General features: G+C 44.4%; 1 protein-coding gene across 1 annotated transcript in view; it reads right to left on the minus strand.

Moving 5' to 3' along the window:
- The window catches only part of DAAM1 (dishevelled associated activator of morphogenesis 1), a 180,017-nt gene that overhangs the window by 16,698 nt on the left and 144,032 nt on the right, over positions 1-19,287 (minus strand). Inside the window, exons 17-22 of the mRNA XM_082845513.1 lie at positions 15,411-15,495; positions 10,081-10,187; positions 7,966-8,054; positions 6,943-7,111; positions 3,170-3,277; positions 1,153-1,213 (exon numbers count right to left, since the gene is read on the minus strand). Of these exons, the coding sequence (XP_082701639.1) occupies positions 1,153-1,213; positions 3,170-3,277; positions 6,943-7,111; positions 7,966-8,054; positions 10,081-10,187; positions 15,411-15,495 (619 nt within the window). The remainder of the gene's footprint in view (positions 1-1,152; positions 1,214-3,169; positions 3,278-6,942; positions 7,112-7,965; positions 8,055-10,080; positions 10,188-15,410; positions 15,496-19,287) is intronic.

The raw sequence follows: 19,287 nt of genomic DNA on the forward strand, positions 1-19,287 counted from the left end.
CCGCGTGCCGCAACCACTGAAGCCCGGGTGCCGCAACTACTGAAGCCCACGCACTTAGAGCCCATGCTCCGCAACGAGAAGCCACCGCACTGAGAAGCCTGCGCGCCTCAACTAGAGAAAGCCGGCAAGTGGCAACGAAGACCCAATGCAGACAAAATAAAAACTAGATAAATTTATTTTTAAAAAAGGAGGAGGGTCCTCCTGGCGTTACTAATAAATGATCTGTGGGGCACCTTCCCGAGCTGCCTGCAGACCAGCCTCCTTCACCAAGTGCCAGGCCAGAACTCTGCTCTCCCGAGCGAGGCTTCTCACCCTGACCCACCCCCGCCCTGTCAGCAGCCCTCGTGCAGTACCCACGGGGCACTGCGCCCTCACAGTCTGGGTTAGTTCCACCGGCTCCACTGCCTCCGGCACCCTGACCTGCTTTCCTTCCATGGAGCCCGGGCCCAGGTCATCTCGTATAGCTGAGACAGCCTCCCTCCTCTGTACCTAAGTTCACCCTACCCTCCTTCTAAGCCACAGCTCAAACTTCATCTCGTCCAGAAGAGAAGCTTCCTCTCACACACGCCACCCATTCCCGAAGCCTCGGGCTAACCTAAATCCCCGATCCTCCTCAAGGCACCTTTGTCATCACTTAGGAGGTGAACTGGCCTGACTACTCCTGGCCACTGTTAACACCTGGAGGGTAAGGATTCTGAGTCATCGTGATCCCCTCGCCTTGAGGATGGACTGTACCCCCAAAGTGCTCAAAAAATACTCCCCAAGGGACCGGCTCAAAGACAATAGAGAAGTTCCACTGCTCTGAGAGTAAACATCATTTATAAACAGAAACACCGAGAAGACCTTGAAGACTCTCTAGCCAATCCACTTTCATGAGTCCTGCCTCACAGGTAGGAAAGTGGTGGAACTCTGGGTCCGATTTCCCAGTTCCTGTTCCCCTGATGCCCCCATGACATCCTGCTGCCTGCCACTGCATCACCAGGCTAAACACAGCCTGCCTTTGCTTCTTCGCTGTTGCATTTTTTTTTCTTTCGTTTAAACAATAAATGTTTATCCTGCATGCCAAGGCAACCAGCAACTCCTCTGCTGGATGCCATCACCAGCACCAGAGAGAGTGAAGGGACTGGGAATTAGAACGAGAAACATACTCACCATCTCTACTGCTTTCAGGCCACTTCTCAAGGTGCTTATTTCTTTGTCCAGCTCAGTCATGCTGTTGTAAATGGCAACATTTTAGTAACCAACATGGGACTTACACTTATTGTATTAAATATATGATGAGTTTAAATATTTCATGCTTGGAAGTCCACACTACTTCATTTTAAATGTTTAAAATTCCCTTCGGTGTTCAGATCTCACAGAAAGACAGCAACATTTTAAACTTATGAAATTTAGGTATGGAATTATGGGGTTTTTTTGTTTTCCACAGCCAGCAGGTATAATATTTATAGGTTAAAAAGGGCAGAATAGAAATATGTCATGTTTCAATCTCACAAAAATCTCACTTAAGCAAATTACTGTATGTGGAAATAAATTTCTTGCCATGTGTGGCTTCCTTTGGACAAGGAAAAGAAACAGTCGATCCACAATCGTGTGTGCTGTGCTCTTCATTGTTATTATACTGCTTTTCATGAATGCTGTGGTAGTATGAATATTACAAGGTGATGGCCTAAATTTCAATCAACAATGATTTTTCTTAAAGTTTTACTAATTAGTTTTCATTTTCATTGACTTTTTTTTTTTTTAAACAGAGAAAGTTTCCTGGGCTTCTCCCATAATGCTTTTTATTTGACAGCTTTTAAACATGAGAGATTACAACTTAATTCTCACAGAGAATTCACATGTAAACAAATTCATTGACACTTCATTTACTTCAACATTTTAATTTCATGTCTTACATGGTACACTTCTACCAAACTCTACAGAGGGAAAAAATTAGCCTGCTCATCAGGCTTTTTAAAATCACTGCAAAAAGATGCAGTTTAAATATGTTTTGAAAAAAGGGGAGTGGGGTATTTTCCTGGTGGCACAGTGGTTAAGAATCCGCCTGCCAATGCAGGGGACACGGGTTCGAGCCCTGGTCGGGGAAGATCCCACATGCCGTGGAGCAACTAAGCCCGTGCGCCACAACTACTGAGCCTGTGCTCTAGAGCGCGCAAGCCACAACTACTGAGCCCATGCGCCTGGAACCCGTGCTCCGCCACCGCAATGAGAAGCCCATGCACCACAACGAAGGGTAGTCCCCCATCGCCACAACTAGAGAAAGCCCGTGCGGGACAACCAAGACCCAACGCAGCGGAAAAAAAAAAAAAAAAAAAAATTTAAAAAGGCGGGGTGGGGGCAAAAGGAAGCAGGAAGAACAGCAAGGAAAAGTGCCTACCCCTCATGAGGTCTCTGAAAAGTGGTGTGAAGTTTGTGGGGAAAGTTTAGTGATTTTCCACTTTATTTTTAGTTCCTTCATTTGCATAAAGACTGCTTTCCATTAAAAGGTTGCTTGGTTTCTGGGAGTGTGTACACATGGGAAAATTACTAGCAACACCCTGACCTGCAGGACTTCCATTTGCTTAAACATGTATCCTCATATCCTCATTGAACTAAGTGTGCTCCCACCTGTATTTTAAGAGAACCACCCTTTCCAACTACTAGTGAAACCACACTGCTTCCCTAGACTCTTCATAACTCAGAAAATTAGGTTTTGTAGAAGTTAGAAACTGCATCCAGGAATATTCTGAAACAGCTAGAACAAGTATACAGTGACCCTTGAACAACACAGGTGTGAACTGTGCGGGTCCACTTATACGCAGATTTTTTTTCAATAATTATGTACTACATGATCTGTGGTTGACTGAATCCTCAGATGTGGGACCACGGGTATTGAGGAACCCCGCACAGGAAGGGTCAGCTATGAAGTTATATGTTGGATTTTCAGCTGTGCAGTGGGGATTCGGGGGGTGTCAGCACCCTTAACCCCACCATTCAAGAGTCAACCGTATATTCAAACTCATGTAAAACATCTGAGTGACATGGATACTATTCAAACTTTATTTCATACACTGTTCAGGGGAAAGCAAACAGAAGGACCCTCTTCATGCAACGCTAACTATCTCAACGGCTAAACCACAGTCCAACGGATTTTAAAAAACGGAAACAATTCACTCTAAGTACTTACTTTACTTTTGCTGCTTGAGGAATGTCCCGCAGCTCCTCATTTAGATTGAGAACCTTGGGGTATTTATTTTCCACAATAGTTATGAGATAGTGCAAAAGTGTCATGTTCCTACAATTACAGAAGGAGAGAGTATTAAACATGGTTAATATCTGCATATGATTTGTATATTCAAGTGATTACTTCCACAAGAATGCTACGTCCCTGCATTACTTTCAAAATGTGTAGGTTCCTGAAAGGCAGGCATTCTTAAGAGAAAGGGAGAAGAGGAGAGCCTTCATGGGATTTACAAAAATATATGCCAAAAGAAGCACACATCTTCTGAAAGGGAAGGGCAGGGGATAAGAATTACGTTTTTGGCCCATAATGGGGATCCTTCAAAATCTGCGTAATGCGATGGGTGATGGAAATGAGTCTGAACCATTGCCAAAAGGGCATCCCTTCACAGTGCATCCACCCAAAGACGAGGCCTGCCCTGCAAGTTCCTAACAAGCAGGGTGGGGTGGGGAGTGAGGGATGTTTAATCCACTAGAGAGGACAGCTAATTTCAAGTCTGAAAGTACAGAGCACCAACCCACTGATGAAAATGATTGACAATTCTCATTTAAGGGTTTCTTTCAACTGGGTGATAACATTTTTCCCTTCTGAAAGTTAGAATGCCCCCTATTTCAGGGCAGGACCTGGAAATGGGCCAGGACTGTGCCATCATGGATATGATACCCTCGCAGCCTAATTTTAGCAACACTTCAGCTCCTAACTGCACAACCAGCTCCCTCTTTGGTGGTGAAAGGGCTGAACCCTGACTGACCTGGGTTGAAAAGGCGGGCATCTGATAACACTATCTATGAGGCCATGCTGTGGTAGTCTGGTCCCCTGGTCCCTGAGGCACATTACTATCACCTGGACCCCAGATGCCTGGGCCAACCTGAGATTCAGTCATTGGAATGAGGTGGGACCAGATGTGGGTATTTTTTAAAACTCCCCACTGAGACTAACAGCCAAGATCAAGAACTACTTATGCTATTGAAAGTTAGCATAATCAGGGGGACACAAATGCATTTCTTTAAAAACATTTCCATAATTTTTAGGCAGTTTGCTAATTCACAAGGTTAAGGACCCCCCACCCCCCGCAACAAAAGTAAAGCAGAGCTGCCGAACAGTTTTTCCCCGTAGCAACGCAAACCATTTCTGGTTATCCCTGCAGCTTCCTGGAGGTCAAGGCAATCCTATCCCTCTGAGTCAACTGGCCCACACGGAAAAAAATGTCCCCTTATTTTTCTCGCGCTAATAATTAGAAAACTGTTGCTCAGCAAAGTAAAACAGTGGCTAATACTTCTGGCCGCTTATTTTGCAGGTGTTCAGCTGTATTGTTCCACTTCAATTTTGCCTTTCACAGAATCTGTGTGTCTGCCATGTGCCGGCTGCATGAGAGGCAAAAATCCCAGCAACCATCGCGAGAAAGAGTAATGCCATTTTCCTTCATTATTTCAGAGAAATGCTGTGTTAGAGAAATTTATTTAATTAACCATATATGCCTTTTTTAGTGTAGAAAGACTTAAAACCAGATCACATTTGGATAGCAAACCACATTTGTCTGCTAGCCAAATAACACCTCATATGAGTGAATATAAATTCCTGAATAATAAAAACAACTAAACAGCCTCACATTTGACTACTCTCTGGTCATTCCCAGAAACAAGCATTTAATGCAGAGTGAAGAGGGAAAAGAAGATCAGAAATGTTTTTCATTTATTGTTTTGAAAAGGCTTATTGTGTATTGGATAAAGTTTATATCATTAACTAGCAGATAATCATGTAGTAAGTACCAGCTTATCAGTAAGTCGGAAGGTGGGGGGCAAATGTGTGTGTGTGAGTGTGTGTGTATGAGTGAGGGGAGAGGGAGAGACAGAGAGAATAGGACTGACTGGTGGTGAGGATTTCCTTCCTCCCCAACCTGCAAGCCCAGTTGAAGAGAAGACCGTTCCCTAAAAGATGGCTGCTCTTTATATGCAAGTAAGGTGCTGCAGTTACTCACTGCAACCTCCAAATAAAATCGGTCTGTCGGTAGCGGAGAGCTGTGGGCAGACCACTAGAACAACTGTCAAATACCTGTAAGGCCAAACACCTTGCTGGTTGTGACCTCAGACAAGCTAAATGAGCCACCTGACCCTGCCTCGGTTTCTTTATCTGACAACAGGCGATACAACACTTGGCCTGCGGACTTCACAGGTTGTTGTGACAATCAAATGTGAACGGGCTCTGAAAGGATCAAGTGCTTACATTAAAAATAAGGTGGTGTTCAGAGAAAACCATAATTCAAAAAGACACATGCACCCCAATGTTCACTGCAGCACTATTTACAACAGCCAGGTCATGGAAGCAACCTAAATGCCCATCGACAGATGAATGGATAAAGAAGATGTGGTACATATATACAATGGAATATTACTCAGCCATAAAAAGGAACGAAATTGGGAGACGCATTTGTAGAGACGCAGATGGACCTAGGGACTGTCATACAGGGTGAAGTAAGAAAGAGAAAAACAAATATCATATATTAACACATATATGTGGAATCTAGAAAAATGGTACAGGTGAACTGGTTCGCAGGGCAGAAAGTGAGACACAGATGTAGAGAACAAACGTATGGACACTAAGGGGGGAAAGTGGGGGTGTGGGGGTGGTGGTGTGATGAATTGGGCGATTGGGATTGACACGTATACACTGATGTGTATAAAATAGATAACTAATAGGAACCTGCTGTATAAAAAATAATAAAATTCAAGGAAAAATAAGGTGGTGTTGATAGAACGTATCAGCTGTGCGTTGTTAATCTGTTTCTACACAATGCAAAAATAAGGTTTAGCCCCACAACTGCACACTGCTTGTTTCTTATACGATGGATTCAGGGTTGCCATAATGCTATGCTTCACTGACCCTATAGAAAATATAGAATAAAAAGTCTCACTGGTTGGGAATAATTAGGGTGAACAGCCTATACTTCTAAAAATAATTCGGGTTACAGAGAAGTTTACCTTAGAAACAAATTCCTTCCAAGTCAGTGGGAAACACAGCTCTCAGGGAAGCTAGAGTTAATATGCCTAACGCCCTTACCTGGAAATGACACTAGCACATTTTCACCTTCTGGTGTCTCTAAGAGGAATCTGTTCACCTAAAACACACTTTCTAGGAAGCATTTTAATGAGTCTCGGAATGAGCAGCTGAATACCAACAGCCAAAATGCATTTACACATTGTCATTTTTTAAGGTAGCTGCTAGCTTCCAGGTACCAAGGAAACCATAACCTACAAAGCCAACCAACTTCACATTCTGTCATCAGCTTTTTATCTCTGTGGAGGAGCAGCAATTAGGAGAGGCCGTGAGGGGGCTACTAGGGTGCTGGTAAGGTTCTGTTTCTTGAACTGGGCACTAGTTATACAGATGTGTTCAATTTGTGGAAAGTCATCAAGCTGTACCTTTACGGTGAGTGAACCTGTCTTTTGTGTATTACACTGTAATGAGTTTACCCGAGAAAACCCCAAACACAAAAAACTTGGACTAGATGATATCCTTGTGGAATGAAAATGAAGGATAACTGGCCCAGTGGGAACTTGGGGATACATGTGGTCATGAGACAGGAAGGGAGGAGTCAGTGGAGAAGGAAAGAGCAGGAGCAGGAGAAGTGCAGACCAGACACTTTGGGATGAAGAGGCCCAGGAGGACCAGAGCGTACAAAGTTGAGTCCCGACCTAAGCTCCCAGATCTTCCATACTTACTTATCGATACTGGATTTTGTGTCAGCAATCTTATTTAGGCTGGATATCTTGAATCCATATGCATTGCCTCTTTGGCCTTTATTCATGTAATTTCCAAATGCCAAAACCACTTCCAGCAACTGCTTCAGGGCACTGCTCCTAAACACCTCTTCCGAACCAGAACGAATTGCTTCAAAACAAAATACATAAAACTATTACAACAAGACTTTTCAATGATACCCATCCTAAATCCACACACCTGATAACAGATACTGGAGATGGAAGATGGGGCTGTTAGACTACCAGGGAGCACTTTCCGAACACCTTTACCAGAAGCCAAGAGCAAGGGGGCAAGGAGAGCCAGCTCAAGTTGTTCAGGAGACCCAGAGACAGGTGCACAGTCCTAGCCTTCCTCAGTCTTTTTCTTGGCTGACTCACCGACCATAAGCAGCTAGGAATACATAGAGCAGCTACTGCCTTTTCCACATTCCTTTGCAGACCCTTTCTTGCCTGGTGTGAGTCAGATCACAGGACAGTTGATCAATTCCACTGATAGAAAAACTGGGCAAACGTGCGACATGTCACAGCTGGCAGGTGTCATCAGGACCCCAAAGTCAGCCTGCACTCTGTGGCTGTGCTCTTCAGTTGCCCACATTTCAAGCACCTAAAAATTTAACAGCCTCAAAATCAAACCATGTATCAGCCTCAAATCTTCCCTCAGAAAAATCCAGTAAGGCCCCATTACAAGAAAGCTAACTGTAGGTTTAATGCCAGTAGCGATCAAATAAATTCCTCACCAATACCCAGATAGCAAAAGCCCAGTTCTGCAGAGGAGTCCAGGGAGTGTGCTGTGAGTTCCAGAACCCAGGCTAGGCCATCAAGCCAAGGACAGACCTTAAGTAATTATCTGCCAGAATTCCAACAGATTTCAAGCAAAAAAAAAAAATCACCAAAGGGATCCAGTTTACTATATGCACTTGCATTGCACTTGTAAACGGGTACTTGAGATGAACATCATTGCCAGTCTGGGCAGCTTGACTTTACCTTCTACTTTGGGTTTCACTTCTGCCACACGCTCTGCAAACTTCTTTTTGAAGTACAGCGACTGCAGTCTTTGCTGATAATGATTGATTCTGTAAGAGCAAGCATCAGCTAATGAACATGTACTTAATACACGTATGTTCACTCAATGAATATGGAGGTGATGGTACCTTAGAGCACTCCCACCCCAACACGCACACACACACACACAGTTCCTCTCCTGGACAGGAGCACAGGGCCTGAGGCCAACTGCACCTGGAGAGCCCATTTCCCAGTGCCCTGCGGGGAGTGTTCGGGCAAGTGCAGCAGGGCCTTAGCTCCAATCAGCTTATGCAATTGCTAAAAGAAAGTGAGAGCTAACTGCCGTTGACTAAAGCCCCCTTCACTTCCTCAGAGTCCTAGTAGCTCTTGAGAACAGAAAAGTGATAAAAAGGAATGAAAATGTAAAGACTCCCCGCTTCTGCTGCAAATGAAGGGCAGTTGCCTGCACTCCTGCCATGGTGCTTCACTTGCCACAAAGTGTGCCTTGCAGAACTGTAGGGTAAAACTTGTCTCCGGCATTCTCTCCTCACACCATCCTCTCCCCACTCACATCCCCAAACCTTCCTCTTTCTTCACAGTCAGGTCCCTAGCTGCACCCCTCAGGGCTGGAAAGCTCTGCCTTCCAGGATAGCGACTAGCGACTAGAGATAACAGGCCACTGGCCTGTGATCACCACCAATACAGGCTGCTTGGTGTTTCTGAGCGGGTGAGGGTGGGCATACCTGCCCAGGCCTTCTGAACTCGCTGCCTAACCTGCTCTCCGGAGGAAACTTCAGTCCAGTAGGACTAGCCTTCAGCCCTCATCCAAAACTATACCATATAATCAGACAGATGCAGGCCAGGTTCTGCTCTTATTAGGTGACCTTGGGCAGGAACCTTAACTCCTCCAGCTGCCAGCAGAGAATACCTCCCTGCCTGACAGCCCTCCTGGCAGGGCTGATAGCAGGATTAAGACACATGCAAACATCTAGACAGTTACTAAGGTGCAGTTATTGCAGGTGGCCATGTGTTTGTCTACACGAAGGGTTGCTGGGCATACGTGTCAAAATTTCAAAATCATCCTTTGTTCTACAGTAGTATGCAAAATGGCAAGTTGAGGTGAAACAACAAAAATAAGTCCAGATATGGCAGAAATGCAGAGTGGCATGTTCACCTTGGCCACCATGTAGGCCACTGGCACTCAGGGGAGGAGCTCTGCCCTGGGGTTGACTGAGAGTTTCAGGATCACTGGTCCTTGTCCAATGCAGAATCAATTCGCTAGGCCTGGGATGGCAAAGCAACTCGGCTCACATGCCAAACTCAATTATGGAGCAGCAGCTGCTGCGGGGCTTTCTGGAGAAGGGTTGAGAAAGCTTGCCAAGGTTCCGTGGGAAGAGTGCCACGATCGATTAGTGATGTCTGCGTGTGTCATGATTTGACATCCAGACCCTGGCTATTTAGTTATGTGGGCTCTACGTTGATACCTCTGAGTCTGCCCATTGTTTTCTATTTTACAACAACCTTGAGATGTTGAGGTATAAGGAGGAGTGGGCTAGAATCCCAAGGGATCAAAGTGCTGAGGAGAATGACACTGACTAGAACCCAGAAAAGTTATGACTTGATTAGGTCAAAGTACATGAGCCAAAGAGGCCCAGAAATAGAGATAACTGTGAGAAACTCTGACCCTGGCTCACCCGTGGGCGAGAACTCACATAAACAAAACAATCAAGTTCCACACAACTCAGACTTGAGAAGATTTGGGGATTTAAAAAGGCTTCAAGTTAAGGCAGGTTAACTGGCCCAGATAATTCAACAGGAATCAAAAGATTCACTTCCTTAGAAAGGCCAGGGGCATCTTTGCTTTTTTTTTTTTGCGGTACGCGGGCCTCTCACTGTTGCGGTCTCTCCCGTTGCGGAGCACAGGCTCCAGACGCACAGGCTCAGCGGCCATGGCTCACGGGCCTAGCCGCTCCACGGCATGTGGGATCCTCCCGGACCAGGGCACGAACCCGCGTCCCCTGCACCGGCAGGCGGACTCTTAACCACTGCGCCACCAGGGAAGCCCCATCTTTGCTTTTTAAACATTTTCAAACTCACCTGCTCATCTCGAAAAGGAATCTATCAGCCTTGGCCATCCGATCCAGTTCATGTTTATGTTCCTCCAACAGATCAATGTCACTTTTTTCAGGAACAAATTTCAAGAGCTAAAAAGTACATGCAAATATTGAAACTGAGGTTTATAATTTAAATTCTTGCCCTAATTTTTCACGCTTTCAGTTAAATTTGTCCCAAGATGAAATTTTAACATTTAATTTATAAGCTCTCCTCACAGGTGACTGTTCAGATACAATGAAGTGATTAAATCTTTCCATTTAGGTGGCCAAAAGGTACAAACTTCCAGTTACAAGATAAATCGGTAACGGGGATGTAGTGTACAACATCATGGTTATAATTAACACTGCTGCTTGATATATAATGAAAGTTATTAAGACAGTAAATCCTAAGAGTTCTCATCAGAAAGGGAAAAAAAGGTTGTTTTGGTTTTTTGCCTTTAAAAAACTTTTACCTATATGAGATGATGGATGCTAACTAAACCTATTGTGGAAATCATTTCACATTTGTAAGTCAAACCATTCTGCCACACACCTTAAATTTATAGTGATGTATGTCAATTATATTTCAATAAAATGGGAAAAAAACCTTTCTATTTTTATTTGAAAGTAGTTAAACCGGTGTAAGATTCATTTCTGGTATCTACATGTTCTATAGTGGCCCTCAAATCAGAATTGGGAAGTTCTTTACTGCGACCCACTTTACATAGTCCATTAGAAAGGGGCCTTGGAGATTCAACCTTCTCATGAGAAGATGCTACAACTGAGGTCCAGAGAGATTAGGTCACTCACCCAGGATTATAAAGCAAGTGTGTGTGATCTTCAGAAATAGAACCTGGGTCTCGACTTCCAGCTCTATGTTTTTTTCCTATTACATCATGCTGAAATGAGTAATTTTATGTGTATTTTCTAATCAATTTGCTTATTTCTTTGGCTTATCTAATTCCATCTCATTTTTTGCTCCATGTAGAGTTAGGTGAGAGGAACACAATGGGATGTGAAGTTTTTGATTCCATATTTTATTTTGGATGAAGAAATGAGCATGGAATGTGGAAGAGATAGCAATAATATTTAAAGGAGGAAAAGCACTTCTGTATGTGTCTAATTTTCTTTAAAGGCACAAACGTGTATGTGTATGCCCAGGGCTGTGTTTGTGTGCTATTTTCTAGATCAAATATTCTTGGACTTTTTTAAAAAAAAATTACACTGAGCTTCTGGACCCTGAGATCCTCCCCATAAACTTGATGCTGGCATTGGGTGGTCCATTTAGCAGCTTTTCAAATGTTCGTTGGATTTAATTAAGGGATCTCAGAAAAGGCAGTCAGCCTGGGTACCACCAGCAGAGAAAGAGAATTGGAACTACAGGGAAGGAGATGAACGGTTTGAGGTTGGAGATATATTCCAGGCAGAGTGCTTATCATGCTGGGTTCTGGAAGGGGCAGTGCAGCACTTACACAGGAGGAAGAGCGGCCACCACAGCAGTGGGGGAGGGCAGCAGTGGGCCAGGTCAGGGAGGAGCAAGGGCCTTGCAAAAAATTCAGTCTTTATTTTGAGGGCATGGGATGTAACTTAAAATCTCAAGTAGGGGAATGAGTTTGCACTTTAAAAAGAACACTCTGCCTGCAGAATGGAGAAAGAACTAGAAAGGATCAAAAGTATTGGGGGTTGTGATTAGATTGTTGATGCAGTAATCCAGGTGAGAGACGGTGGTGGCCTGGAATGGGTAGTGGACAGGTTCTAGAGATATTTATGGGGTTTGAACTGGCCTGACTTGTCGACTGTGGTAGATGAGGGTCAAAAGGATGAGGTCCAGGCTTCTGGCTTGGGCAATGATGTACACAGAGTGTAACAGGGAACCCAGGAGGAGAAGGTTGGAGGAAGGTGGGTGAGGAGAAGGTGAATTTAGTGTTTGAAATACTGGCAAGAGAACCAAGTTGTGATTTCTAGTAGGCAGGTGGACAAATGGGTCTGAAATCCCAAAGAAATCTGGAAGACAAAGCTTTGGTGTGGGTTACAACATGCATGGATGTGAGTAAGGTAACCAGGGGGCCCATCAAGAGAAAAAAGCAGGGCTGGAGAGAAGCCGGCATTGATGCGATGAGAACAAGAAGAGGAACCTTCGTAGAAGGCAGTGGAGGGGCCTATGTGGAATCACAGGGCCAAGGGAAGAGGTGTTTCACCATGGGGCAAGTGGCCATCGGTGTCACACACCACCAATACGTCAAGGAAGATAAGGACTGCAAAGTACTCCCTGGCTTTGTCAACAAGAAAGTTCGTATCCTTAGTGAGAACAGCTTAAGGGAGGTGAGGGGGACGGACTGCAGTGAGGTGAGGAAGAGTGAACAAGCTTTCAAGAACTGGCTGTGTCAAAAAAGAGAGGAGGGGCTTCCCTGGTGGTGCAGTGGTTGAGAGTCCGCCTGCCAATGCAGGGGACACGGGTTCGTGCCCCGGTCTGGGAAGATCCCACATGCCGCGGAGCGGCTAGGCCCGTGAGCCATGGCCGCTGAGCCTGTGCGTCTGGAGCCTGTGCTCTGCAACGGGAGATGCCACAACAGTGAGAGGCCCGCGTACCACCAAAAAAAAAAAAAAAAAAAGAGGACAGTAGCAGATGGGGATGTGCGGTCTTAAGAGGTGTGTGTGGGAAGGGCTGGGACCTGAACAAGTTACATGTTGAGAGGGCAAGGTAGAAGACCTTGAGGAGAGCGGCAGGGCCCTCTGGGCGAGGTCCCTGAGCAGAAGGAAAGGATGGGCCAGAGCAGAAGCCACGGACACCCCTCTCTCCTAATGGGGTGGAAGGTGGAAAGACGGAAGTAGATGCCAGGGAATTCACAGGTCTGGTGGCCTGAGAGCTTCTAGGCATGGATGTTCCCATGTTCAAATGGTAACACTGGACAAGTGTCTTCTTGTTCTTCCTCAGTGCTGGAGGGAAGGTAGTAGGACAAGGGAGGGAAGGAAGAAGAGAGAGGACAAGGCTTATTTTTTCCCCTGAGTTTGGATTTTTTCCTTCTGGACAAGGAAATTCAGTTCTAGTTTCAGGGGTCCCCCCATACCTGCCCTGCTGAGCCTACAGGCCCCTGTTCAGGATAACACAGACACCATCTGTCTCTTGTTACTCACAAGAGCACAGCGAGAGGCACAGGCTAAAGGCTCAGGCCGTCTCAAGTCAGAGTCAAGAACAGACTGTGTTTGGACAGTTTTGAGAGGAATGAAGAGCCAGACAAACACCTGGAGATAAGGAGAAAGGTGTGCATCCCAAGAAAGGGGAGTGTATGGATCTCATCTGAGATCTGATCTCAGTGGCTAAAAGCAGCAGGAGAGGAGGGGTGGAATGTGGCTCAAATGCAGATCATACCGAGTAGTAAAGGATGCTGTGTGATGGCAAAGGAAGCAGAGGAAGGGCGGTAGAATAAGGAGGAAAAGAAAGAGCCTGGGAGATGAGCAGAGAGCAAGACACCCACAACTATCAGCAGAGGCCAGGTCAAAAGTATCCACTTGGCCAGATTCTTCTTCAGTAGACTGATTTTCTAACTTGTATTTATTTGAAGTACGTTCTATTTGCACTACAAGCCCTTTTGGCAAGATTCTGAAATCCTTTCCCTCAAGGAGGAATTTTGCTGGTTGCAATTTCACAGTAAACAGATCTTGTGGAATTTTAAGCATACGACCTTATCGATAGAGGCTGAAGACCTGAGGACTAAAGCAGCTTTCTGCTCAGTTCTTCACTCGGGGTGAAGCAGTTTTTGATGCAGGCATTTGGAGCGCAGGGTCACCTGGGGGCCAGGGAGGGACAGAGGGCAGCTGGGCTCCACTCTCTTGGGGCAGAGGCTCTGTTTTGACTGGTATTCCGCGAGGGAGGGAAGAGTGGGCAGAGGAGCTAAAAATGCTCGAAAAAAGGAATACGTTTAAACTATTTATACACAGAGCATCCGAACAGACTTGGAAACATAGTCATTAGCTATTTTGGGAACTAAATCAAAACTTAAAAGGACAGCAAGAAAAGTTTCTCCACTGCTAAGTGTGACGGTTTTCACACAGGATGACTGCAGCTGCAGAGGTTTCAGGGAGGGGCGGGTCCATGGAGGTGTGGTGATACCACACACATCACTCCTCCCTGCCTGGTATCTGAGGCCTTCTGGGAAATCAGTGAGAACCGTGGAAAATGCACACGCATACAGGCACTCCACTGGGGTCCCTGTTAGCGGAGCAAAGTATCCATTTCCTCTTCTCCTGGGAGCTGAGCCTGCTTACAGGTGATACCTCAAGTTCAGCCTGAAATCATGATCACCTGTGTCCACTGTTGACCTTAAGTGGTCCTGGCTCTAACAAATGGAGGCCTCTTGACCAAAATCTCTCAAAATATGATTCTGGTGCAGGGACAAGGAGACAGAACAGGCTTAGAGCATTCAGAGACTGTCCCCACAATGCACAGAAAAAGTTAGGGCCAGACTGAGAGATAGGTAACAATCCCTGGGGCATCTGCTAGTACAGTATCATCAACAGTATCATTTGGGGAATAACTGAACCAAGCTGCTGACAACACACAACGCAGCTGGAGTGGCTGCACGGAGCATGTTATGGAAACACTGCATGACGAGAGGCTAGGGCACCACATCCAACTTGTTGCCTGGACATAAAGAATACAAATTATCTTCAAATACCACAGACAAGGATGTATACTGATTGTGTATAAATTTACGCCATACTTACTATCCCCAGCATTTGAACTTCCTGCCATTTACAATGCAAGAAGGGTGCTATACAACTTACGGAGACAAGGCCCAGCCCCAAGAAGTTTACACCCCACCTTATGACACATACGAGTGTTTTGATGAAGATGACAGTGCTAGGGGGTTAACAGTGGCTTCTGTGGTTGTGGGAACAGAGAGCCAAGACCAAGACACAAATTGTGTCAGGGATTAAGCAATGACTCAGTTTATGCAGTGCAGCCTGTGACCTCACAGTGCTGAGATTCTCAACATTCCAGTGAAACAGACATTTTCTACTAAAGCTAGTAGATTTCTATGACCTGCTAAGGAGTAACAACTTGATGGCAGGCAGCATGAGAGACAGATTCCAGCATCGACGGTCCCAGGCATTTGACGAAGTCTGGACCGTCCTTCTCACCCATCATTTTGGAAACAAGGGAAGAATCAAGTCCTAGAGGCTTCTGACAGCTGTGTGGAAACTTGGTTCAACCTCCTCAATTCAGAGATGAGGAAATCATCTACCAGCAACAACCAGATTCCTTTCCTCAGTACGCCCTCCCTGCTGAGAGTCCGGTGTCACCCGTGCTCTGAGCGTTGCCCGGCAGCTCACCTGTTCCAACATGTCCTTGGGCAGATCTTCCTGCTCATCCATGGTTAGAATTGCCCGTTTGATTTCATCGTTGGATAATTTCAACCTGGAGAAAGAATATTTTACTCGTTGTTAACGATATCGGCTTGAGCCGTAAACATTTAATACAAGGTAACGCATTTTGCTGTCCCAGCTGTTGATCTTCAAGTGCCAGTTTTTCTCCAAATCTCTCAGTGAAAGCTTATTTCCTGACAATGTTGCCCCTAAAAATAGTCTTTTGAAACGGCTTTAACATTCTTCCAGGGCTTTCTAATGCTCTGCTGACACAGAGAACAAAGCTGTTACGTTCTACCATTTAGTTTCCTCAAACAAGGGATTGGAGGATGAGAAATAGGGAAAACACCCCCCACACGTACCTGTTTTCTTTAATATATAGTATCCACAAATTGAAGGTGAAAGGGGAAAACTAACTTTTTAACTTATGTGTCAGGAGTGTTTAAAGTTCTCTCTCATATTAAAAATGGATTTTGAGAAGGTTAGCAGGATCTATGTTATTGTTAAAAAACTGAATAGTTGATATATAAAATAAAATGTATAGCTGAGGAGTTTTCATATGTATTATTTCATTTGGCATTCAAATTAACTGTGATGATTTTTTTTTTTAATTGAGGGAGAAAATGAGGCTCAGAATGGCTAAGTGATTTGCCCAAGGTCAAACATATCCAGAGGGGCAGTATCTAACACAAACCCAAGACTTTTGATTGCTAATCCCAAATTCTTTTTACAAATAATGCTTATCTAGTTAATATCTCATAGGGAAGGATTTAAGCAAAAACCCAAATCTATTTTCTGTTTTTCTGTCTACCATGAATTCATATGATTTACTAATTTATATTAAGGATTTATGTCTCGATTCTGGCAGGACAACAAAGTACTGACTGTGAAAAGAGTTGAAATTAAAACATACTTGTAAAAATATGTTTTTATTACATACAACCAAAAGTCTTCACCAGGGAAAAAAATCTTAATCAGATTATTAGCTGTAACAATAGGGGGTCATTCTTTTGTTCTACTTGTAAGCATCAGACCTAGACTTATTTAAAAAATCTTACTTCCTTATAAGCTACCACTAACGTGTTATAGTACAATTATTCGATCAGTTCTTCTAGTTTATGATCTTCGAGAAGAATGACATTTAGGACTGGGAATAAAGACATGAACACACAAATACAGAGCAAGGCATATAGCCTTCATGTGTAAGATTTGAAGGAAGGGACTCTGGCATCAGACAGGCTGTGCCTGGCTCTGACACTTCTTGGTCAGTGTCAGAAAAATTGGAAAAATTTTTTTCTTCAGCCTCAGTTTCTTCATCTATAAAATAGAGATAATGATAACCTATGTAAAAAAAAAAGGATTTTTGTCTGTGTATAAAGTGAAATAATGCATGAGACATGTTTAGCATAGTGTCTGGCCATAGAAAGGGCTCAATAAACTATACGTATACTCTGCAAGGCAGACTTTTCCACCCAGAAAAAAAGAAAGCAGCAGTACTTATGTAACATTAATATTTAAGGGCAGCTATTTGATAAATAAACAGCGCTTAGTAGGGTTATCATGAAACTTCCCAAAGTGCTCTCATACCCATTGTTTCATCAGAGTTTCCTCTCTGTATAGAGCACCCATTAGACCTGGGAGAATTAAAAAATAATTAGAAGACATGGTGCTTATTTTAAAGGTGGTTATAATGTTTGAGAGAATCTAATGATAAGCTCAAACGCTCCACACAAGGGTACATGAAGCATACACGGTCAGCTGTGCTCTCCCAGGTAAACGAGAGGGTTGGATGAGTGCAGGGGTGGCCGTAAAGCCCACGAAGGAGGAAAGAAACCACTCTGGACACCTCTGGCTTGTCCTGTTTCTCCAGATTTTGACATGATCTTGTTAAAACCATCCATCCTGCCATTGAAACTGAATGTTGTTTCATGTACTAATAAGTAGGCCAGGGAAGGAACAGATTTGGGAATCCTATTGTACAAATATCATTCTCTTCTATTTCATGCTTTCAAACCCAAATAGAGCACCTAGGCAACATGCCAAATTGTCCATGTTCTAGAATAAGACCCATTCTCTTCCCTAGTCCAAGTTGTAGCACCATAATAACTCCTGGGCTGTGGACAGTGACTCTGGATCTGGGCAGACGTCTCTAGATTGATTTAGTCATTCTGGAGTCAGTCATTTCCCATGAATATGTTCACTAGAACATCATAATGGAAAACTCCCAAACTTAAATGGAACAATTTAGCCAAGTTGGCATGGGTAAAACATATGATGGGAAAAACTGTATCCCGGCATCAGGGTCTCTACCACATGGGCCCTGGGTAGCCCTAGATTCCAGGACACTAAAGGCTCTTGAGTCAAGTAAGGGCAAACACCATGGTGTAGCCATGCAAGGCCAAAGAAGTGGGACATTAAGTAAGGTTGAAACTGCCACTGATGAAAACCAGCTGGCTGTGGAAATGTCTAGTTACCACGAGAAAAGCTCCACTTATTTTAAAAAAAAAAAAAAAAAAAGATTAGTTCTGTGTCCTTTTCACACGGAGTTGAAGAAACCACTTTATGGTGTCTTTCTGCTGAGTCCTTCTGTTTTGCATTTAAGAGAAAAGGAGTTGAACATCAGAGTGAGAACAATACTTGAAGTATCAGATTTGCATTTCATTAGCTCCCCATATGGAGTGCAGAACTTCTTGCTTTTGAAATTGTATATATTTATGCTGCTCAATCCCCAGAGGCTGTCTGGACCAAACACTAGCTCTAATTCATAACAATTTTGGTTTCTCTTCATGTGGCCCACAAAGAGACCTGAGACTTTAATGGCTAGTACTTAAGAAAATCTACCTGTCAACATCCTGCCTTGCACGTGGTCTGTGGGAGCAGACAAAAAAGCTGTACCTTTGGGGAAAGAGGAGAAGGGTACACGGCCCTCTGGGAGGCTTCTATAGGTTGCCAAAGAGTTCTTAGTATCATCTGTCATCCACAGATTGAGCCGCTAATCTCTGTAATTTAAGGACCCTACCAATCCTAACCTTTTAATTGCTTTTAAAGCTTGGCAGTGTTCTGGTGTGCAGGAGGGTGGCAACTTGTGAGACATCCACTTCGACTTTCTTTGCAAGGCAGGAAACAAACCAGCCATTTAAAACCAGTATTTAACTCCACCTTGCTCTACTCAGGTATTTCAAAAATTTGCCCAGAGAACTGGAACATCCAGGCATAATTAAACTAAGTTAAGGATGGATGGCTAGATCAACTTTAGCTCTGCTTCAGTGGATTTAAGCCAAACCCCTCTCCTTTAAAGTAGCCTTTTGTGGTTTACTACACCCCGGCTGTCATGTTAAGTGAGCATCTGGAAAAAAAGAATGGCAGAACACTTCATAAAAGTGTATTTTAGGTGGGTTCTTTTTGCAATATAAGCCAGCTTCCAAGTTTCTTTCTTTCTTTCCTTCTTTTTTAACAGAAGGGAGAGGTCTGTTTTAGGGAATAAAGCAGAGTGAATCTTAAGTTGCCCCATGTCGCCTACATACACACAGCAGAGAAGTTGTTGCTGGCTCTTCCAGGGGCCTGACGAACAGGTCTCATTCTCGGGTACATCGTGTCCATTCTACTCACTTCTCAAGTCTGTCAAAGGCAGGGTCCCTGGTGGCTTGGAGCGTCACACCTTCCAGACAGCCTCTTTCTGGGCGCTGTGAGGGACGCTGGACTCTCATGCTGTGAGCACATAAAAAGGGCCTGTACTTCCTCCCCTGCTTGGCCCCTGGGATGAGAAGGCCTTTCCTTCCCGCTGCCTTCTCGGCTCCAGGCAAGGCTGTGGCAGGTGCCCCTGGCCAAAGGGTCCGTGAACTTT

Source organism: Leucopleurus acutus, assembly GCF_964270905.1.
Source record: "Leucopleurus acutus genome assembly, chromosome: 1".
NCBI classification, from domain to species: domain Eukaryota; kingdom Metazoa; phylum Chordata; class Mammalia; order Artiodactyla; family Delphinidae; genus Leucopleurus; species Leucopleurus acutus.